Below are 23,767 nucleotides of genomic sequence, written 5' to 3' on the forward strand. Positions count from 1 at the left end.
TGTAAAGCAAAGGTGATAAGAAAGGGCAGGAGCTTAATTAGATTTTTAGAAGTCGATTTTGAGGTGGAACTCGATAACAAGATTTCAGAGAAAGCGGAAATGGCTCAAGCACACCAGGGTGGGTTTTATAATCCCATCGAGAAGCCCCAGTATTTATCGGGCTGTTGCAACGTGAGCCGAGTTCGGGCTGATGCCGAGTTCCGACGCCAAACTCGGGCATCCTAACTCCTCTCGCGGGCATCGGGGGCCACCGAAGGTTCTCCTAGCAGGTGAGTGGCATGACCGGGTTTGCCACAGGGATGGTGATAGGGGCATTTCCTCGGCGCTCTCCTCCGACTTCTGGCCCCGGGCTGTGCGGGGCTTCCCGGTGGGTGCCGGCCGGGTTCTCGAGGGGGCGCCACGCCGAGCGCGGGGTCAGCCCGGGCCGGCCGGAGGATGCTGCCCGGGTCGCCCAGCGGCAGCCAGCCTCCGCCGGGCGCTGCACCTGGGCCCGGGCCCGGGCGCGGATTGGACGGTTCGGGCTGACCCCGCTGTATCGCGAGACGAGATTGGCAGCGGCGGGGCCGCATGTGCCCCGGCGCTGGCTTTGTACGCGGAACCGCCTGCCGGTCCTTTAACAATGGGCGGCGCGAGCGCCCCGGCGCTGGGCCCGAGCTGAGGCCGGCGCTTCGCTGCCGTGTCTCCGCGGCATGCGCGGGGTCGGCGTTCCCCGCACGCCGGCGGGACGGGGGCTGTGAGGGCTGCGGTGACGGGTGAGAGGAGGCCGCCGCGGCCGCTGCCAGGCCCGGGCGGGGTGCGGGGGGCATCGGACGCGCCCGGCCTTTTGTTCGCCCGACTGGGGCCGCGCGATCCCGGGCGCTGCTCTCGGGGCGCGGCGGGCACGGCCTGGGCGCGCGCGGGCCCGCCACTGTGCGTCCGTCTCCCGGCTTCTCCGCGGGAGCTCTCCCTGCAGGGTGGCGGGCGGTGGGTGGGGGGCGTACTCAGGCGGTGAGGGGGGGTGTCTCAGCTCCTCCGAGTCGGTGGGAGAATTCGAACCCGGGACGCGGGGAAGCGGGATCCCACCCCTACCTTCGGGCTGCCTCTGCGGAGCATGCACCTGGGTCCTCGCTGTGCGCGAGTCCCGGGTTCCGGGGGCGGTGGGATGGGGGGTCTCCCCCCCTTTTTTTTTTTGCCCCGCACCCAGCCGGGCGGTCCCGAAACAAGCGCCCCCGCCGCCCCCGGACGGCAGCTCGAGCCTCGCCTGGGTCTGGGTGGGCGCCCCGGGAGCCCGAGGTCCGAGCCCTTCGCGGACCGGGCGCGGAGGATCGCGCGGGGCGTCCCCGGCCGGTGACCCCGCCCGCGCTGTGTCTTGCAGACCAGTGGCCGCGTCTGGCCCGGCGCGCCGCCCGCGCCCATGGAGCTGGAGGGACAGTGGTGGCGGGGACAGCTGGCTGCGGACATCCACCAGGCGCTGCGGTACAAGGTAAAGCCCCCGCCCCCTCCTCCCCCCAGCGTCCCCGGCAGGTGCGCGGACGCCGCGAGCGCCCCGGCCCTTCCGAAGGGGCCAGTGAGCACCTGGGCTCCAGGTTCATCAGCATCATCTTCTTGTTCCCGGGAAGGAGCCCCGGAACCTGCGGCTTCGGTGCGGGCCGGTTTAGGGTGGGGCGTGGGAGCCGGTGCGATTCTGAGGTTCTAACGAGGTGGAACTGAGTTAATGCAGTCGTTGAAAAGACACAGGCGCCGAGACTTGTTTGTTTGTTTGGGTTAGTTGGGGGGGGGGGCGGCAGTGGCTTTTATTTTTTTTGATCCAAGCAGCCCTACATTTGTCCGGAAATTTCCCAGCCTCTCTACTCACTTGGCGTGAGACTTTAGGCTGAAGTTCCTTCATTTCCTGTTTCCGGATTTCCTTATGAATAGCGATAATATTCCTGCGGTGAATGATGATAGAATGTGCTGTATGGGACCTTTGTGGGGTTAGAATAGTTAATACTTTATGCATGTGTTTAGTTAGAACAGCGCTTGCCTATCCGCGTTAGGAAAACTTGTCTGACTGTTCTCTTCCTTGGAGATCCCAAGATTTGGGACTCCTCGGGAAGCCGTAAGATAGACGGAATTAAGGACCACTTATAGCTATTGGAGGGGGTAAAAATGCACTTTGTTGGCAAATTCAAAATTGTTGTATACTTATACTGTTTTCTCAACAAGTTTTCTGCCACATCTCTGCTTAAAGGGTTAACTGTACTTGCTTTTTTTTTTTAATAACCTTAAGAAAAGTTATGTATCATTTCCCCCTTGGATATAGACAGAGAGAGAAGCAAAACAAATAAAAATTGACTGATGGAGATGAGATATCTGGGATGATAATGAACTTGTATTTTATTGGGGGAGCGGCATTGTTTTGTTTGTTGGCTAGGATAAATAGATTATAAAACCCAATTCCGACTTAAATTGTTACAGTTGTACCCTTGGTAGGGTGTTTGCCTTGCAAGAGTGAGTTGCATGTTTTGCGTTTTAAAATTATCCACAGGGGCCAGGCAGCGGGTAGGGTGTTTGCCTCCACCACAGTCAACCTGGGTTTGATCCTCCACATCCATATGGTCCTAGAGCAAGGCTAGGAGTAATTCCTGAGCTCAGAGCCAAAAAATGATTATAGTAATAAAAAATAAAATTATCCAGGTACTTGGGTTTTTTTTTGGGGGGGGATATCTGTTATCTCAGGTAAAGGCCCTCCCGTTGATCGTCGATTTGCTCGAGCGGGCCCTGTGGATGTTCGGGTAGGGCTTCGCCTTACACGCGGCCAACATGGCCGACCCGAGTTCTATTCCTCTGCCCCTCTTGGAGAGCCCGGCAAGCTACCGAGAGTATTCGATATGCCAGACACAGTAACAACAAAGTCTCCAATGGAGACGTTACTGGGCCCGCTCGAGCAAATCGACGATCAACGGGAGGGCCTTTTCTTTTCTTTCTTTTCTATCTGTTATCTCATGATCATGTTATTTTTTGGGGAGGGGGGTGTCTATATCCAGCTGTGCTCAAGGATTACTCCTGCACTGTGTTCAGGGATCACTCCTGGCAGGCTCCAGGGACTGTGAGCAGTGCTGGGGTAAAACATGGGTGGACTGCCTTCAAGGCAAGCGACCTATCTGCTTTGCTAGCTCTGGCGCCAAAACATTCTTTTCTAAATGTCTTTGTCTTTCAGTTTGTGTTAAAAGTAATTTTTTATATTAATGGTACATTTTTAATATATCTGATTATATTAAAACATGTTAAAATATATTTTAAAATTCGAGTAATTTTTGGGGTAATTTCTATAGTTCTTTCACTCTTTATATCTTAGGTATAATTTTAATCCTGAGCGATGACCTGAATTTTGTGGTTTAGTTTAGAAATGTATGTTTTTGAGGTTTTGGGTTTTTTTTTCCCTTTTAGCAGCTTTGTTGAATGTTTTTGTGTATTAGACTCTTGGGAGTATCCTAGGAGTAAGGCACACTGTCAGGAAAAGTTTCAGGATTTCACAGAATGAGATAACATAGGTTCTGAAGGAACGCCATTGAAATTTATCTTGGGCTACCTGTGGCATGCTGTCCTAAATTGTCTTTAAGCTTTGTGTAACCTACATTCATTGTGATTTGAAAATATGACCAAAACTTATAAAGAATTTGTAAATCAGTAAAATTTAAATATGTAGCACTTGGAAAGACTACAGAAGTTGATGAAAGTTGAAATCACCTTTTCTCATAGTAAACATATGTTAATTCCAGACTGCTAGGTGATTTTCATTTGTATAAATGCTTGTTAACAATTTTGAGTGCCCCACATTATACAAGGCAAAGCCAGGTGTTAAAGTGGTAGCAATGAATGAGATAGTCATTACCCTTGCTCTTATGGAATTTAATATGAAAGGCATTTACCTTGCTCATGGCTACTCAGGTTCTATTCCTGGCATCCCCTATGGTCCTCTGAGCATCACCAAGTGTGGCCCCAACCCTCCACACTCGCCCAAATTTTTTTAAATACACGAAAGGTATTTACTTAGTTCAGTTTGTGGAAGAGTAATTGAGGTGGCCAGCAGTATATATCTGAAGCAGAGGAGAGTAAAAATTGCATTACGTGGAGGTCCTCTTCAACCCAAAATGCCTGCTGTGCTTGTTCTTGTAAAGTGCAGTTTTACACACACACACACACACACACACACACACACACACACCTTTCAAAATAAAAGCAGCTGTCTTTAATGCATGGGTCTTTGTTTCACTATGTATATCGGTCTCTTAAATGTTTGGGTGTTTTCAGGAGACTTGGGATAGATAGAAGCAATACTAGTTTTATGAGAATAGTAAGAAAGTAGCCCATAGACTTATACTTAAAATAGGGACCGGACTGGAAAGATAGTTAAGATGTCTGCCTTGCGTGTGGCCACCCAGTTGTAATCCCTAGCACCCCATACATTCCCCAGGAAAGTAGAGTGAAGTGTAAGCCCTGAGCACCACACACTGGGTATGGCCCTGCAGAATAGCAATAATTAAAAAATTTAAATCAGTGATAGCTGTTGGGGTTCTTGGCTTTGTTTTGTCTTCAAAAATAGTATTTTGATATTTTTAGCTGTATTTCTTTAAGTGAGTCTTTAAGTCCTGTGGTTATATAATATTCTAATCCTCTTGATATATTAGTTAGCTGTGTCTGTGTTTCTGGTGTTGTTAGCATAGTATCTGCTAAGTGGTATGTGATCTCAATAAAGATAAAATTTAAAATTGTAACTCATAAACTTCGTTGTAAAGATCTAAAGAAATAGTAAAGGAGAAAAATTTCTAGGAACTACATAAGAAATTGGCACATTTCCTTTATTTGGATAAATTGTTATTTTTACCTTCCAAGAACCAAGCAGCTATTTATGCTTTTCTCACTTGCGCAAGAATTGAAAATATAAATGATTCATTAGTGCTAGGACGATAACTCAGGTGGTAGGGCACATGCTAGTAGCCCTGAGTTCTGTTCCCTGCGTTGCACTGGCCTCCAGGTGTGGGCCTGGTGGTCTCCAAACATTGAATCATTGTGCCAGAGCACTAAACCATCAGTCCCACACTGCCAGACTGATGCATAAGAGGTAGCCCCTATTTTAAAAGATCCATTAACCCTGATAACACTAATTTTTCTTAATATTGTGTTATATGCATTTGCTTTTTCTTTTTCTTTTTTTTTTTTAACTTTTTTAGATAACATCTGGCAATGCTCAGGGGTTACTCCTGGCTTTAGCACTCAGGAATTGCTCCTGACAGTGTTTAGAGGACCATATGGGATGCTGGGGGTTGAACCCAGGTTGACTATGTGCAAGGCAAACGCCCTCTCCACTGTATTATCGCTCTGGCCCCCTTTTAAAAAAAGGTTTATGGACAATAAAGTTTAAAATCAACTTTCCAAAACTACCTGTTTTCTGATTCCCTGCGTTTACCATTTTCATCACATCATTGTTTTTCATTGTTGTTTAAAAGAGGTCAAAATATTTACAGTTCTATACTTCCATTATACTCTTACTCAATTTCTGCTGCCCTTTATTTAACAACTCCCTATTGGTTGACATCAAACTTTATTTTACTTTATTTTGAGATCATTATAGATTCACATGAAGGCTAAGAAGTGATGGAGATCCTCAGTTTTGTCCAGTTTGTTATGGTGGTAGTATTTTGCAAAACTCTGGTACTGTTATGACAGTTGGAATATTGGAAACTAATATAGTTAAATCAAAACTTTTGCTATCACTATAGAATTTTTTATAGAATCTATTCATTTTATCATTTCAAGAATGTCATTCAGTTTAATCCATACCAATTGTGACCCTTTGGAGTTGACTGTTCACTAAGGATAATTCTCTGGATACTCAGGTGGCTGGACATCAAACATTTTACTCTACTGTTGTAAGACTGGAAAGATAGTACAGTGGGTAGGGTATTTGCCTTCCATGTGGCCGACTATCCCTAGCACCATATCCATATCGTTTTCTGAGCCCTGCCAGGAGTAATTCCTGAGTGAGGAACTAGGAGTGACCCCTGAACACTTGCCAAATATGGCCCCAAAACCAAAAAAATAATTTTATAAAGTTCTGCACCTCGACCTCCTTAATTAGGTAAACTCCTTTGGCTTCAGGTTACTCGATTAAAGGGAATCCCTTAAATATCTCTTTCTTGGGTTAGAGTGATAGTACAGCAGGTAGGTTACATGCAGCTAAGACGTTTGATCCTGGCATCCCATATGGTCCCCCAAGCACCATCAGGAGCGATTCCAGACTGCAGAGCCAGGAGTAGTAACTCCTGAGCATTGCCCAGCATGGCCCCAAAACAAGCAAAAAATATCATGAATAAATGTCATTTCTTAATAGCCTTCCAGAAAGCTGTATCAGTTGTCAACCTGATAACTAGTTTGTGGGTTTTCTATACGTGTATCTGCTCTTGATAACAGAAGCAAAAATGAATAAAGTCTAATGTGACCAGGGAAAGTACAATTTGTTGATTTTAAATGAAATGATAACAAGTTTTTATACTTTGGGGCCCTCTTTTACTGGACCAGTGAATTATGCATTAATGGCCTCTTATTTTTTTAATTCTGAGAGTCTTACTGACTTGAAGCTACATAATAAATTATCTTTTCCTGTGTATTTGAAAAATGTGTCAAACTTATCTGTAGGATCTTTAATCTAAAAGAAAGGAGTATCTTTTTATATTGGCAAGTCTTTCATAGTCCTTTGGGGTGGGAGTGAGGCCACACCCACCAGTTCTCCTGTTCTCAATCAAGGGTTACTTCTGGCTTGGTGGTCAGAGTTAACTCCTTGTCATTTCTTAGAGGAACATGTCATGCCAGGGATGAAATGAGGCTCTATACATGCAAAGGCATACAAAGCATAACCTCCAGCCTCTGAGCCAGTGTCTCATCCCTTTGGAGTTTTTAGTATTTTCATATTTATTCCTGTTTTTGTTTTTAGAGTCAGTGTGTATGGTACTTTCTGTTAGTATACAAATCGGTTAAACACTATTTGAATTATGCTGATATCATAAAATGAATTTAGAACATTTCCATCTCTTTTTTTTTTCTCTTAATCATTATGATTGACAGTTTTTCAATATTGTTGATCGGCTTTCATGCATACAACATTCCAACACCATACCACCGCTGCCACTCCCACCAGTGTCTTTCCCACCACCATCGGGTGAGAAGCTCTCAACACCATTCTCCCATATACTAACTTCCCGTCCCCCACCTCCCCCCACACACACATCTCAACTGTGTTGGTAAGCTCACTTCTGCAGACCAATTTTTAGATTCTGTTGCTTTTGACCTTTTGCTATTCCCTTACCATGCTGCTTTATATTCCACATATGAGAGGACTCATTCTGTGTCTCTTGACTGATTTCACTAAGCATGATACCCTCTATCCAGTAGAACCTCTCCATCTTATACTATATTCTGGAAGTGTCTTAATATTACAGGCTTTAAAAAAAGAAAAAGGGTTTTGCAATGCCACCAGCATTGGGCAACAATAACATTTTAATAAGTTTGTTGTCAAAGAGGTACCAGTTGAAATTTAGCTATCATTAAAAATGTTTTTTCAAAAAAAATTACAGACTTTTTCAAATCTATAACAAGTTCTTATAATATGAATGGTGATGAATGGGGATAGTTTTAGATATTTGAAAGTATGATGGCAAAGGAGATACAAACTGCTTGAAAGGGAAACAGTTGGATTTATAAATAATGGGTTTACACCATTCTCTACCTTCCATATTTCTGCAGATACAACAATAGCTATAATATGCAGCATAGAAGAGTAACATCCCTATATGGCTGTTGATACACACAGGGTGTTTTTCAGAAACATCTGATAAAGTAGCATTCTCCTCTTTTAAGTATTTCTGTAGGGGCCACAATGATAGTACAGCAGGTAGGGTGTTTGCCATGCACATGACCAACCAAGGTTCAATCCCCAGCATCCCATATGGTCCCCTGAGCACCACCAGGAGTAAATTTAAATTCCTGAGTGCAGAGCCAGAAGTAAAGTCTGAGCATTGCTGGTTATGATCCAAAAAGCCAATAATAATAATAAAATAAAATATTGCTATAACATTGCCAGATAGTATAGTGGTTATGGCACTGCCTTGCTTGCTCACAACCTACCCAGGTTCAATCCCTAGTACTGCATATAATCCCCAGAGCACTGCCAGGAGTGATTTCTGAACAATACTGGATATGACCCCAAAACAAACCAAAAAACTTATGCTGCTATAATATATCCTTCCCATTATGTAAGAAACCTATGTGATTATAACTTGCCATATTAAGAATAGGAGAAAGTTTTAAAATCCATTTTTTTTCTCTCAACTAATTTTATTTTTGTGCTTCACTGAAGAAAGTGTGCTTTTTAGGTACCTGTATCACTAATCTTTTGGGGAAGGGAGATAATTAGCCTTGCATTATGGGGATAATTCTATATTACATGTTAGACTGAAAATTATTATCCTCTTGTTTTAGGAGCTGAAGTTGCCCTCTTACAAAGGCCAATCCCCTCAACTAAGTCTCAGAAGGTATTTTGCTGACTTGATTGCAATTGTGAGCAATCGTTTCACTCTCTGCCCTTCTGCCCGACATCTTGCTGTGTATTTGCTGGACCTGTTTATGGATCGGTATGACATCTCCATCCAGCAGCTGCATTTAGTTGCACTTTCCTGTCTGCTTCTGGCAAGTAAGTATGACCAAAAATTTCTATTATAATAATTTTAAGTGATAATAATTTTATATAGAGGTCAGTGAAGTACTCCAGATTTCTTAGTTATTCTAGAAAGTTTTTTTGAAAGTATTTCAAGCATAATAATTCTTTACCATACTTTAAAAATGACTCAGAGGTCTTTAAAAACACATGTGTCTATAGCTGGGTGCATGCCCAGATTTGATCCCTTATAATCACATGGCCTTCCAGGGACCACCAGGTTTAACGCAATAGCTGTCTCCCCCCAACACATACACCCCCCAAAATTAGAAAAGATGTGCCTAACCTCCCCTTCCATATTCTCTATAAATACATGTACCACTCCAGATTTGTTGAAAGAATCTACATTAGCCAATCTGGGTATTTTAACTTGCTTTAGCAGATTCTAAGGTATTCCAGCATACCTTTTTAGTTGAGAATCATTGTCGTTAAAGCAGTGGTTCTCAACTAGGTTCAGTTACTCTCCGCAGGGACACAGGTAGTGTAGGAGAACAGATTTTGGTTGTCATCGCATTCTGGGGGAAATACTACCAGCATGTAGTGAGGGAAACCAGTATCCTACACAGAATATCCACAACAGAATAATTAAATGGCTTAAAGAGTTTCTAAAGGACTGTGAATGTGACAGAGACTACATTTCACTGCATAATCATTGTAGATTCTGTGGCAGATTTGTGGGGTATGGGAGAAATGGGATGAAAATATGAAGCTTTCATATTTTGTATGTGTGCTAGTATTAAAAATAGTGTAATATGTGGTGGTTACGATTTTGCAGTGAAATAATTCTATTCTTGTAAGAATGCTTTCTAATGACTACATAATGAGTTGGCTTAATGAATTCTAGTTTCATATGCAGCTGCTACAAATGTGAAAAACTTATTCATTAGGCACAACCACAGAATAGGTTGCAAGGTCAAATCTAACAAAACCATACTTGTTATCAAGTGCAGAGTAATGTACTCTTGGGCTTTTTGGTTTATCTTTTTCTTAATATCTTTCTATTAAGCATTTCATTGTTATTTATGCTAACTGAAGAAAAGGTTTAAGGAATTAAAATTGAGTTTTTCTTTTTTTAGTAATGTGAAAAGATTTTACTCTATACTAAAGTCCACTATATAGTTTTGTTATAATAGAAACTTAAGCCCCTCTTCAAAGGACTGTTTCTCCTCTAATCCCACTGGAGGCTTTGGGATCCAATTCTACTAACTGTTTGAGAAACATTGCCCCATATATGTTGTCACCTGAGTTCCTACCAAACACCTTTGTGCTTTTGCAGTAAACTTAAAACTAAAGGTAGGACTGTGTGGTACTAACCTCTCATAAGGTGTTCTTTTCCTATTCTTAAACATCATGTGATCTGTTGGCTTCAGTTAATTTGGTCTCCTTGATGGTAGTTTTGTAAGTTATTTAAAATTCTTTGTGGACCATGCTTCGTACAAATAAAACACTATTGAAACTCTTTACTGCTTGTAATTAAGGTGGAATATCCTTTAATATAACATGTGGATCCTTTTATCTGGACCTAACCACCTTTCCAATCTCATTTTCCAACCTACCCCCGCGTTCCTTGAGCCAAATTCTTATCAGAATACTATCCATTTCCTGAATATCTACATTTCTTCTTTAGCCTATTGTCCTCTAAGATCCAGACACATCATCTGCTCCTCTCCCTTCTACCCAGAAAGCCAGACAGGTAATGCTTATACATTTATAAACATCCTTTAACCTTTCAATTAAGGTTTCATCTCATAAGTAATCACTGGTACAATTCTGTTTCATCACTGGCTGAGAACGTTTAATAACTTGTATAGAAGGAAAAATAATCCACACATGACATCTCATGTGTGAAGATCAAAATTAGAATGGGTTCTTGTTATACTATGGAATTTTAGTTTATTATAGGATCAATTTATAGAGAGAAAGCATAAACCAGAGGCATAAGTTTGGTTATATATAAAATGAGGTCATTATGAAAACTTTCTGACTATTATGGCTATCACTACATTTTACCACTACCAAGACCCACTTGCTCTTGAATACCTGTGAATTCTTAGATACCTTTGTGGATTACAATTATGAATAATATATAGTCTTTTAAAGGACTGGCTTACGTATGTTATAAAGTTAGCCACTATAATTTATTAAATTAATTCAAGGTTGCATAACTAGATTTTCATGAAGTACATATGAACTACTAAAATTCATGAGAACAAGTGTTGAATATAAGAATTCTGTCCAGCATATATTGCTGCCCAAAACCTATAGTTCTTAAAAATAGTCTAAAAGAATACTTTTTGCACCATCTTGGGTAGGCTGGATGGTGTTTACAATCTTTTTTTTTTTAATTTTGTTCTACTGTGCAAGGTTATGATTTTAACGAAGATTATTTACTCTGTTAGGCATATGGGGAATCATATGTGGTGCCGTGGGATGGACCTGGCTTGGTCATGTCCAAGGCAAGCCCTCTTATCACTGAACTATTGCTCCAGCCCCCATGCTTGGATTTTTAATTCAGCATGAATATTAAAAGATCTCAAAATATAACAATAACAATGAGTACTTTCCTTTACACTTAACTTGTACTGTGAAATACTATGTACATTGTTGTTTTAAGTCTGTACAATCGCAATTCCACATACAGAACATAAAGATTTCTTTAGTTAAAAGGACGTACTAAAGCCGTATGGTTATATTGATAATGGTCTGCAAATAAGGACATCAAAAATTCATATCCGCTTCCCAGAAAAGAGACCACAGGAGAAAAAAAAAAATTCAGGTTCTTTTTCCTTTATTTTTAAACGATAATAAAAACAATTTTCATGTGTGTGTAAGATTACCTGATAATTGGTAAAGGACAGCAAAATTCATGGAAAAGTTTGAGTCATCAAAAATTGAGATACAAATAAAATGAACAATGATAATCCATTTTTTCACCTATCAGGTTGTAAAGTAAGAAGCTTTGTCTAATACTGCTAACCATAAAGAAGAAACTTTTGTTAAATTGTTACAGAAAGCCTGTATATTCTCATTTCCAATCTCATCTCAACTTCAAGATAATTTCTTAGTTACACCAGACCTTGAGCAAATGATCAAAACTTCATCTCTAAGACTGCTTCTAAGACTCTGGGGCTGGAACAACAGCACAGTGGGTAGGGTGTTTGCCTTGCACATGGCCGACTCGGGTTCGATTCCCATTATCCCATATGGTCCCCCGAGCACCGCCAGGAGTAATTCCTGAGTGTATGAGCCAGGAGTAACCTCTGTGCATCGCTGAGTGTGACCCAAAAAAAAAAAAAGACTGCTCCTATGCTCTCTGTAATCTCAGTGTTGATCACAGAAATCAAGGAAGTCAAAGGATTTACATGTCAACGAGTTGGAATTTGAGAATTTCTTGGGATAAATCAGATTTTTTTTCCTAAAATGGGTGAGAAACTTTAGGGCTAGAGTGAAAGATTATAGAGAATATGGTCACTGGTCACTGTCCTCCCGTTGTTCATCGATTTGCTCGAGCGGGCCCAGTAACGTCTCCATCATGAGACTCATTGTTACTGTGTTTGGCATATCGAATACGTCACGGGTAGCTTGCCAGGCTCTGCCGTGCGGGCGAGATACTCTCGGTAGCTTGCCAGGTTCTCCAAGAGGGGCAGAGGAATCGAACTCCGGTCGGCCATGTTGGCCGCTTATAAGGCAAACGCCCTACCGCTGTGCTATCACTCCAGCCATAGAGAATATATGGAGGAATTAATCATTAGAATGTTGAATCTTGTATTTCAGAGTTCTGTGTGCTTTTAGACCCACTTGATCATACAACATTGTAAGATAAGTAGATTTTCATTTTATAAAGAGGTAAAGGTAAAGGTAAAGGCCCTCCCGTTGATCGTCGATTTGCTCCAGTGGGCCCAGTAACGTCTCCATTGGAGACTTTGTTGTTACTGTGTCTGGCATATCAAATACTCTCGGTAGCTTGCCGGGCTCTCCGTGAGGGGCGGAGGAATCAAACTCGGGTCGGCCATGTTGGCCGCTTGTAAGGCGAACGCCCTACCCAGTGACTGAAATTTCTATTGCTAAGAGATTCAAACCTGGGAAATATATTACTATCCTAAATGTTCCAAACCAGTGGTTTTCAACTGCTGATCTGCAGAAAGTTCCTGGTCTGTGAAGTTATTGCTATTTAATTGACAGTGATTTTTCAACCACTGGTCTACTAGTACAAAAAGATTGAAAATAACTGTTTTAAACCTCTATTCACCAATCAAAGATTGTCTGTACGTACCCTTTCTTTCTTTCTTTCTTTAATAATGAAGACTATTGATTCACATTAGTACCTTTAACTTATAAGCTGTGTTTAGTTTTTGACCAACATATCTATAGCCTTCTTGCACTCTAATTTTTTTTAACTGAATCCAACTGTTAACCAGTCCTGTCAACTAGATGCTCTTCACTTTATACATACTTCCATCACTAGGGAGGGAGACAAATTCATTTTATGAGAGAAACATGATTTGGAAAACTGCCACTTCTAGTCGTGTGTCTAAATTAAAAACGGAATGGAGCAGTACCATAGTGGTTAGGTGCTTGCCATGAACATGACCAACCCAGGTTCGTTTCCTGGCACCACATACGGGTCCCCATACCCTACCATGACTAAGCCCTGAGCATAGCAGAACATGAACCAAAATTCTTTTCCCACCCACCTCCACCCCACCCTCAAAGAAAACAACAACAAAGGCATGTTATTTACACAATATGCAGATTATTTTTCACTTTGAAAATAAGAAAGCAGAGTCTTTTTTATTTGTAGTAGCAAAGTACTTTATAAACACAGAAATACCATAGATGCTGAATAATACAGAAATCTGTCTATTCTGGAAATTGTCCCCATATAACCTCATCTAATTCTTCAGTCTGTAACTACAGATTTGGAAACTCAGACATAATAAGCTTTTGGTTTGACTCAGCTTGACCCTAAATGAAAAGACAGACCTACCTAGTTTCTTGGCCAGTAAAATTGGTCTTATCTATTCCTGTTTCTATTATTGAGAATTTCAAGGAGATAATAAGAAACATTCATGATCCTTGAATTAAACAGTGAATTATGGTATGTTAATTTTTTAAAAGTCACCAAACAGACTAAAAATAAACTCATTAATTTTTATAATATTTCTTTGAAGTTTACTGCCAGTAGTGCTGCCACTGTGCAAATGCAGGGCACTTTGAATGCCTTGATGATTCATCAAAAGGGACTGAATTTAATTCCTCGGTCATTTTCCTTCTGAAGAATTCCATTCTCTTCTGCTGAGAACAGTAGTTTCCTTTCCTATATGTGCAATGATGGTGCTAGGTGGCCATCATAGACTACTTGAGTGCTTCAGCTGCTGCTGGCCAAACTTTTGAAATTCATCTCTGTGATTCACACTGGAAATAACTATATTATTAAAGTCTGATGTATATAAAAAATTTTTAATCAGCTCGTAACTGCAGCAATGTTTAATGAAGAATGGTGTGTATCTGAAGGTCAAAATTTGTACACTAAGAGAAATAATGAGCTTCTTTGAATTCATTCTAAAATTCATAGTCATGAGCATAGCATCTCTCAGCACTGTAGCACTGTCCTCCCATTGTTCAACAGTTTGCTCGAGCAGGCACCAGTAATGTCTCCATTGTGAGACTTGTTACTGGTTTTGACATATTGAATATGCCACGGGGAACTTGCCAGACTTATGGGCGGGATACTCTCAGTAGCTTAACGGGCTCTCCGAGAGGGAGGAAAGAATCAAACCCGGCTCAGCCGGGTACAAGGCCCACCCCCTACCCGCTATGCTATTGCTCCAGCCAGAATTTCTTTTTTAATTATTTTATTTATTTATTTATTGAATCGCTGTGGGAAAAGTTACAAAGCTTTCAGGTTTAGGTCTCGGTCATGCAAATATCAATCACATTTCCCTTTACCAATACTTATTTTTCACCACGAAGAACCCCAATAACCCCCCCCATGCCTGTGAGGCAGATGAATTCTAGTTAAAACTCTATCTACTTTGTCTAGCTTCATTGTTTCGATAAAAGTAGCACCATTATTATTTAGAGTTTACCCCCCCCCAAATCAGCCATGCTGAAAAAGCATTGTGAAATGATTTGCTTTCTACAGCTGGGTTCAAGAGTTAAATGATGTCGTGCGGCCGCGCAGTTTTGGATTTCTGCTATTTTACTTATTAACCGTGGAAGTATTTCTACTGAGAGTCAGATAATTAAGAGATTGGTTTCTGTGCTCTGGAGTCATGACCGTGCCGGAGAGCCACTCGTGGGGGGAAACTGGTGACCTCGGTAGGGCGTGAAGGACGGGCCGGAACGCCCCCCCTTCCCATGAGGTTTTAGTCACCCCATCATCCCTGGCTCACACCTGCTCTCCACAAGTCTCCCATGCGACCGCCATCTTTTTTTCCAGAGGGGAGAGGGCGGAAGGGAGCAACCCTTTCCCCTCCAGGCAGGCATGGTGGCGTTCACTTTTCTGCTCCAAGCTGCTGGGTTCTGCATTAAGTCCTTGTGCTTCTGGGGCCATGGCCGTGCCAGAGAGCCGCTCGTGGGGGGCAATTGGTGACCTCGGTAGACCAGCCAGAATTTTTAATAAGATAAATTAATATTAATACCTACACTTTAGGGCCGGAGCTATAGCATAGCGGGTAGGGCGGTTTGCCTTGCACATGGCTGACCTGAGTTCGATTTCTCCGCCTGCACGGCGTAGCCTGGCAAGCTACCCATGACGTATTCGATATGCCAAAAACAGTAGCAAGTCTCACAATGGAGATGTTACTGGTGCCCACTCGAGAAAATCGATGAACAACGGGAGGACAGTGCTACAGTGCAGTGCTACCTACACTTTGGGCTGGAGCAATAGCACAGCGGGTAGGGCGTTTTCCTTACGGAGGCGCTGAGCCAGGTTCTATTCCTCCACCCTTCTCGGAGATCCCGACAAGCTTCGACAAGCTTCCAAGAGTATCTCGCCCCACAGCAAAGTCTGCCAAGCTACCTGTGACGTATTCGATATGTCAAACACAGTAACAACAAGTCTCACAATGGAGATGTTACTGGGCCCATTAGAACGAATTGGGAGGACAGTGCTATTGTGCTACCTATACTTTATACGTACAGTGTTATTACAATACAGCTACCATCAAAATGCCAGTATTCCTCCTTCACCTCTAAGCTCCTTCTCACCAGCCTCCTTCCTCCCTGTTCCCTCTCCCACCACCTGTTCCCTCATGGCAAATTCAGTTCTTTGGACAAAGTCTCAAGTTTTGTTTTCATTGGTCATGCTTATTCCTTAGTTTGTTTTGTTTTTTCTTTATATTCCACATGTGATTTTTTTTTGAGAAGTCGCCACACTAGATTTTTTTTATGGATTTTTTTTTTTGCTTGTTTTGTTTGGTTTTTTGCTTTTTGGGAGTCACACCCCACATACTCAGGGATCACTCTTGGCTCTCCACTCAGAAATTACTACTAGTGGTGCTCAGGGGATCATTGGGATGCCAGCAGTCACACCATATCTGCCATGTGCAAGGCAAATGCCCTCTCTGCTGTACTATCACTCTCGCCCCCTATTGTTTTCTTTAGAGACTGAAATGATGTACATTCACTCTACTGGTGATTGAGAGTTCCTTTTTACTTCATCCCCACCAGCACTGATTATTTCTGAACTTTTTAATTCAGACACTAGCACAGAATTTTTAAAGCAATATCAACTATCATATCCATACAGCTCATATAAAGACCTCTACTTAAAATGCTTTACAGTGCCATCAGTGTCCCCGAAGCATCACTAGGAGTAATTCCTGAGTGTAGAGCCAGGAGTAAGCTCTAAGCATCGCTGGGTGTACCCACACACAACGAAAAAAAAAGTGATTGTACAATGCAATGAAAAGCAAAAATAAATACAGGTTTAAAATTTATAAACAACATAAAGTATAAATTAAAAAATAAAATGTAAAATATAAATAAAATGTAAAATAAAGTGACTTTTTTTAAATAAAGGAAAACATGGTTTTTTGGGTCTTCAACTAATGTAAACTCCCTCATTATTTCTTCTTTCATAAGGTAAAGAAGGACACCAAAGTTGGTTATTAGTGATTAGACTTATAGTTTGTGAAACTATTTTAAATCCTAATTTAAAATAGAACATAATGGTAGGAGGTAGCCGGCTTTAGTTATCATTTTCCCTTTTTCTGTGTACTCCATGAGTCAGATACCAATGAGACCTGACAGCAGCTCGTTGGTTTTATTGCCGAATCTGGAAACTCCTAATAGTATATGGTAGGTAGTTCATTTTCACCACCTGTAAAACCTCAAAATACCAAAGTGATTTTTGGTGGTATGATTTGTTATGATGGTGGAAAGTAAAGTAATTTTGTACATAATCTGTAATAAAGTCATACTGGTGCTAGAGAGAGAATTTTATTAGAGTATTTCCTAAAATGATTTGCAATGAAGTTCATTTATTAGATTGTCTTTACTGCTCCTTTACTTTGCCAGAGGGATATGAAAGTGGATATAAACTGTACTTTTTTCCTTTTTTGGTAGCAGGCTTAGCTAGGTTTTTGTTTTGAATAATGAGAGTGCTTGAGTTAAAGATACTTACCCAGTTCTCCTCCCCTGCCTAGTCTACTCAGTCTGTTTCTCTCTCTGGAATTGAGATTGTACTAAAAATAGGTTAAGAAGACAGCCTGAAACTTAGCGATTTTTTTAATTCAGTAACTGATATAAAATTCTTTGTATCTTCTATTCTAATAAAGTATTTTCTTCCACCATTCACAACCTGTCTGCTGGAAGAAATTTCCTACAAAGACTCGATGATGAGATTTGAGTTATTTTTTTCATTGGCACTTAATGATAGTACTGAGAAAATAGGCAAATATGAGCACCACAATTTTAAAACAATTTTATCTGCTGGTGGTGGGGAAAATAGTTTTGGCTCTATACCTTTACAGTTAGCATTTCTCACTTAACTAGAGCTAGAGTTTCACTTGTCTAATATTTTCTCTGTCTCCTTTTCGTCTTACAAGGTAAATTTGAAGAAAAAGAAGATAGTGTGCCTAAGCTGGAGCAGCTCAATAGTTTGGGTTGTATGACTAATATGAATCTAGTATTAACAAAACAGAATTTGCTACATATGGAACTATTACTATTAGAAACCTTTCAGTGGAACCTCTGCCTCCCAACTGCTGCCCATTTCATTGAGTATTATCTCTCTGAAGCAGTCCATGAAACAGATCTTCATGATGGCTGGCCAATGATTTGCTTGGAAAAAACTAAACTCTACATGGCCAAATATGCAGATTACTTCCTGGAAGTATCTTTACAAGGTGAGTGGTTGTGGATGCCATCAAGTGGCTTATAAGCTTATGACTTAAATATTCTGTTGCTTAAGTTCATTTTTGATGTCTCCACAGATTATGCCTTTCTAAATTATGCACCTTCTTTAGTAGCTGCTGCATGTGTGGCTTCTTCAAGAATTATTCTTCGTCTTTCTCCAACGTGGCCTACAAGACTGCATCGTCTTACTGCTTACTCCTGGGATTTTTTAGTACAGTGCATTGAACGGCTATTGATGTAAGTGTTTCCTTATGTTTGGAATTATTCTTTTTAACTTTCTTCATGTAAAGATGTCCTAAAACAACTTCTCAAGGCCACAAAACTTAAAGGAAACTAGCTCTGACAGTTGCTTGCTACTGTACACAAGCTGCTTTATGATCAGTATTCTGAGACCCTTCAGCTGTTACCCAGGTGGAGCCTGTCATTGATTGTGTGATGCTAAGTTCATGATACAAAAAGGAACTGCTCTCAGATGTTTGTGAACCTGACTCTGACTTATTTCAGTTCAGGCTGGTCTCATTCCCATTTTCCCATCTTTCAATTGTGGGAATACCAGGATGTCATCAAAGTGGCAGCAATGTATCCTTGTTAAGGACATACAGCCCTCAAAACTACTAGCAGTCAGTCCCAAGATTTGTACCAAGGGAGGGAGCTCTTAGCAGGATAATAGTTTTTGTTGAAAGACTAGTCACTATGACTGCTGCTTAGGAAATGGCAGTAGTCTATTAAATTGGCTATAGAGGAATTGGGGAGTGGTAAAGGACTTTTAAAATTTTTCTCAAGTAACATAATTAACAGTTTACTTTTTTATACTTCAGTGCTCATGATAATGATGTGAAAGAAGCAAACAAACAGAGAGGACAGACAGGACCTCAGCCAGCACAACTCAGTGTGTTCCAGACAGCCTCCCAACCTGCAAGGCCAGTCCACTTTCAGCAACCTCAGTATCTCCATCAAACGCATCAGACCTCATTGCAGTATCGCCATCCTGTGTCAGATCAACCGAGCTGTCAGCAGATCGTATCGACCACACACACCTCATCTTATACACTACAGACATGTCCTGCTGGCTTCCAAACTAGTGTTCAGGGCCTAGGGCATGTGCAGACTGGTGTTGGGATGTCACTGGCAATACCAGTAGAAGTTAAACCTTGTCTGAGTGTTTCTTATAACCGGAGTTATCAGATAAATGAACATTATCCTTGCATTACTCCGTGCTTTGAAAGGTGATTCTATGCAAAGGGATTACCTAACCCAGACAGTTTTGTGACACGAAGATCTGGGGTAAGCTTTTTTGTAAACGCCTCTTCAAAAGGAAAGGGATCCGAAGGACATCTTTGGAGTTCTTCAGATACCAACACCAAGAAGACTGAATATCTCTTTTAAAGCACCGTGAATTACCTGGAGAATTAACTATACACTGCAGTCACTTCTAACAGTGTGTATATCAAAACCTGATGTAACTATTCCGCATGTCAAAAATTTCCAAGCCCTAGCTGATGGTCCAATATTTCAGAAATACACAGTACATCAGAAAATTTGGACAGATCCCAATTTGCCATTTTGATATTTGACCTTTGGTAAGCTCTGGGCCTATTGATTACTACATCATAGACTAGTGTTTCTTCTGTGGTTCTGTGGACTTGCCAAACAGTTTTTTTATGAAGGAAATTTACAGTATTAATTTTTGAAGAGCTTTTTTTTATTCTGCAGTTTTGAGTTATATTTTTGATCTACAGATGAATTTTTTACTAAGTTTAAACTCATCAATTGCTATGTTATATCAGTCTGTGCAGTAAGAAAAAAAATGGATGATTTTATTTAACTTCCTATCACAGATAGTGTAGGTGTCTGGATTTATGTACTAAAACTAAGAGTGAGGGAGTAGATCTCTTAAAATCATGGTCATAAATCTTTGTTGGTTTTCTTTTTACTTTTTCCCTAAGTGATCAACCTCAAATCTTTAGAATTAAAACACATTTAACTCAGGGAATTTGTACTACTTGCAAACACTTAACTGTAATGCAACATACTTTGGGAATGTTATAGAATGAACTACCTTTATAACATAGGTTAAAATACTCCTGCTAGTTGTTTTCAGACAAAAACTTTATAGCTTACAGTGAATCACATGGTGTTTCCTGTCATTCATAATACATATATAGGTTTTGCATTTGCATTTTTCAGTGCAATCAATGATTTATACCAGTATTTGATACTACTCAAAAAAAGTTTTTGCAAGGAAAGGTATAATTTTTAAAATGTCAGTACTAGAATAAAGTTCTGTAGGGTTTTTGATTTTTTTTTTTTTTGAGTGGAGTGTGGCCAGGGTAGTTCTCAGGTTGTGCTAGAGCAGCACTTTGCTATGTGAAATACAGGTTTTATAAGCAACCTTTGAAGCCAACTAGACAGTATAAGCAGGCAAAGGTACTGTTGATTTAAATTTCTGTAGCCACTTTCATTGGATTGGCCCCAGAACTGCCCAAGGACATTTCACTGTACTGGAAATGAGTGAAAACATCAATAATCATTACAACAAGGGCAATTTGGGGATAAAGAGTTTGGGAGAGGAATAAACTTTAAAAACTAAGGAATTAGTTTTGTGCTCTTATCTGTGGGAAAAGAGAGACTTGGTGGAGGGGAACTTTCTGATTTAAAAATTAGTGAGGTGTGTCTTCATTTATGTTTTTCTAAAAGATAGCACTTGAATAGTAGGGAAACTGCATGGCAGGTATGTGACTGCCCATTATGCATTGAAGAGAAACTTATTAAGATGTGGGTATGCAGCATGAGTCTGGGTAATCAAGCCAGTGGCTGTTGTTAGGAAGGAACTCAGCATAGTAATGGATTGATCCAGATGGCTCCATTGGATGTATGTGGGGATGAAGGGAGCTTCTGCCAGCATGAATTCTTCCGAGAATGTCCTTTCCTTAAAAGAAAAGTAATTCCTAATTAGAATACATAGGGCATGATATGGGTGTATTAGTCTGGTAGACAAAACAAACCACTCAGGTAAGAACATTCACTAAAGCGGTTTTCAAGCATGAAAATTGTTTTCTAAAAGTGTCATCACTTTTCTTCTAAGAAGGCTGCTAATTGGAATTTAGTCGTTCTTACTTTAAGAAAACTTGAATTATTTGGGGGAAAGTGGATTCAAACGAGAACATATCTTTCAGATTCAGAACCCAGCAACCTGGAGTCCAACTTTCAGTATTTTAACTACCTCAATAATACTATGAATGTAAGATACTGGGATAGAGATCCCAACTTGAAACAACAACCGGTGCCTATGGTAATATAATGTCTTGTCAAATGCTTTTATTGATTGGTTTAATGTCATTCCTGTTATAGAAGAGTATGCCTTTTTTAAAACCTTATTAATAACACTTTCCCAATTTATATTTAAAAAAACAAAAGAACACTGGATTAATTAAGGGGGGGAGAATGAAATTATTAATTGGTTACTATTGCTGCATACCCAGAGGTGGGAGGTGGGGGTAGTTGGAGAACCAGAACTATTTTTAAAACATTAGTTTTCAATATAAATACAACTCACAAAACTGTTAGCTTGTGGGAGCTAAAGGGGGTGGGGGATTGTGTGGGTTTTGTTTTCTTTTAATTTATTGATTAGCCTTTAAAGTAGGTTTGTTTTTGAGATTACTGGACCATCATTAAATGTACTGTGAAGAGATTCAATGATATGTATCAAGGGCTTTACCAAAGTCCACTAAATAAACACTACTCAAGTATAGAATGCAAACCAAAATGTATCTGTGTTACAATGTTAATTGCATATAGTATGGTGCTAAAGTCTACACCAGTGGAATTAGATGAGTGCTATGCACTTAATTTTTTAAATAAAACTAGTTTTGAGTAAACGGCTTTGGCATTTTCTTTTATTTTTTTTTTTGGCATTTTCTTTTAAATATGAATTTAATGTACATTTCCAACGTCATTAAACCCTGTGTATGAGTCAGATTTGGAAACAGTTCTTTAGTAAGAGCCATCCAGATGTAGAACATTCAATAATGTTTATCCTTTTATTCACTATACTACTCTGCATCAGTACCCCTGGAAATGTATCAAGTCCAACTTCTGGTCTCGAGCTTGAAATCAATGGTTAGTTTAATTGCAGCTTCTAACTTACTGAGGCAGGGTTCAAGAATGTTGAATCCTGTTTCAGAAGAAAAGTAGAAAGACAGAAAAGAAACAAAGATGTAAGAGGAACCAGGATCAGTGGCAAGTGATAATTGTCTTTTCTAAGTATTAATATTTGTTACTTTATTCAGCTTAAAATTGGGATGGAGCTATAGCACAGCGGGTAGGGCATTTGCCTTGCACGTGGCCAACCTGGCCGACCCAGGTTCGATTCCTCTGCCCCTCTCGGAGAACTTGGCAAGCTACCAAGAGTATCTCGCCCACACTGCAAAGCCTGGCAAGCTACCCGTGATGTATTCAGTATGCCAAACACAGTAACAAGTATCCCAATGGAGACGTTACTGGGCCTGCTCAAGCAATTTGATGAACAACGGGAGGACAGTGACAGTGACTTCATTCAACTTAAAATTAGGGTCCAATTTCAACAGGTTTGTAGATTTGGAATTTTACCCCCGAAAAAAGATGTTGGACAGTCCTGTATATTGCCACCTGCTTTGGTTTAGCAACAGCCCCTAAGGAAATCAAGGTATACACAATGTTCTTTAAGCCTTAGTTTAAGAAATAGATGACAGAAATAAGGCACCCAGCATTCCTAACCAGGATAGGCTGCTTTATATTGAGAGGATTCTGAAACCCATGTGACTAGCGAATATTCATTCATTAACTCTTCAAGCAGAGAAATTTGCGCAGCCTTGAGAAGTTTACATTTAGTACCATATGACTAAGCACTCTTGAAGCAATGGTGTAGTCTAGAACTCAGGTGAATGCTATCTTGGCTTACTTCAACAGCCATTTAAAGGGGTAGCACAGTGGGTAGGCCTTGCATGTGGCGACCTGGTCGACCCGAGTTTGATTCCTCTGCCCCTCTCAGAGAGCCCGGCAAGCTACTGAGAGTATCTCACCTGCACAGCAAAGCTGTGATGTATTCGATATACCAAACCACAGTTAACAACAAAGTCTCACAATGGAGACATTACTGGGCCCACTCGAGCAAATCGATGAACAACGGGAGGACAGTGCTACAGTGCTACAGATTAAAAAAATAAAATAGTATCAGGTTAAAGCAGAAAATGTACTGGATGTGGCTCAGTGGTAGGACCCCTGCCTTAGCTGAAGCTGAGAATTCTATTCTCAGTACTGAGTTTGATTTTCAGGGGTACAGCTGTTGTGATGTCTGGTGCCACAGGAAGTGGCTATCTCAGGTTCATTGCAACTAAGTATGCTGGCATCACCATCAACTTCAATCATCAGATATCTGCGGGAACAATAAAGAGAATGGAAGGGGGAAATTTTAGAAGAACTTTGGAGCAGTTTCAGGTTAACCGCAGAACCAACAGTAAAGTACAAAATTCTCAAGACCCTTTGTCCCTCCCACCTCCCCCCCACACACACACGTATATAAGTCTTCCCATAATCAACATTCCCCAATAGTGGTACATTTTTCTTATTGATAAATTTGGTTCCTTGACATAATTACCTAATACCATAATTTACATTATGGCCTATATTCTATGG

General features: G+C 40.8%; 1 protein-coding gene across 3 annotated transcripts; it reads left to right on the forward strand.

Moving 5' to 3' along the window:
* The first annotated feature begins 580 nt into the window (after positions 1–580).
* On the forward strand, positions 581–21,962 carry CCNJ (cyclin J). 3 transcript variants are annotated; one of them, XM_056121059.1, is made up of 7 exons: positions 581–752; positions 1,355–1,462; positions 8,497–8,707; positions 10,359–10,424; positions 17,785–18,084; positions 18,172–18,331; positions 18,913–21,962. In XM_056121059.1, the coding sequence occupies exons 2-7, from the start codon at positions 1,394–1,396 to the stop codon at positions 19,322–19,324; spliced, it is 1,218 nt and encodes a 405-aa protein (XP_055977034.1). In that variant the 5' UTR covers positions 581–752; positions 1,355–1,393; the 3' UTR covers positions 19,325–21,962. The 3 variants fall into 3 exon arrangements, with proteins under 3 accessions (XP_055977034.1, XP_055977035.1, XP_055977036.1); XM_056121060.1 differs by lacking the exon at positions 10,359–10,424; XM_056121061.1 differs by lacking the exon at positions 10,359–10,424 and having other exon boundaries at positions 18,208–18,331.
* Positions 21,963–23,767: the final 1,805 nt, after the last annotated feature.

Source organism: Sorex fumeus, unplaced genomic scaffold (assembly GCF_029834395.1).
Source record: "Sorex fumeus unplaced genomic scaffold, SorFum_2.1 ptg000043l, whole genome shotgun sequence".
Classification (NCBI taxonomy): domain Eukaryota; kingdom Metazoa; phylum Chordata; class Mammalia; order Eulipotyphla; family Soricidae; genus Sorex; species Sorex fumeus.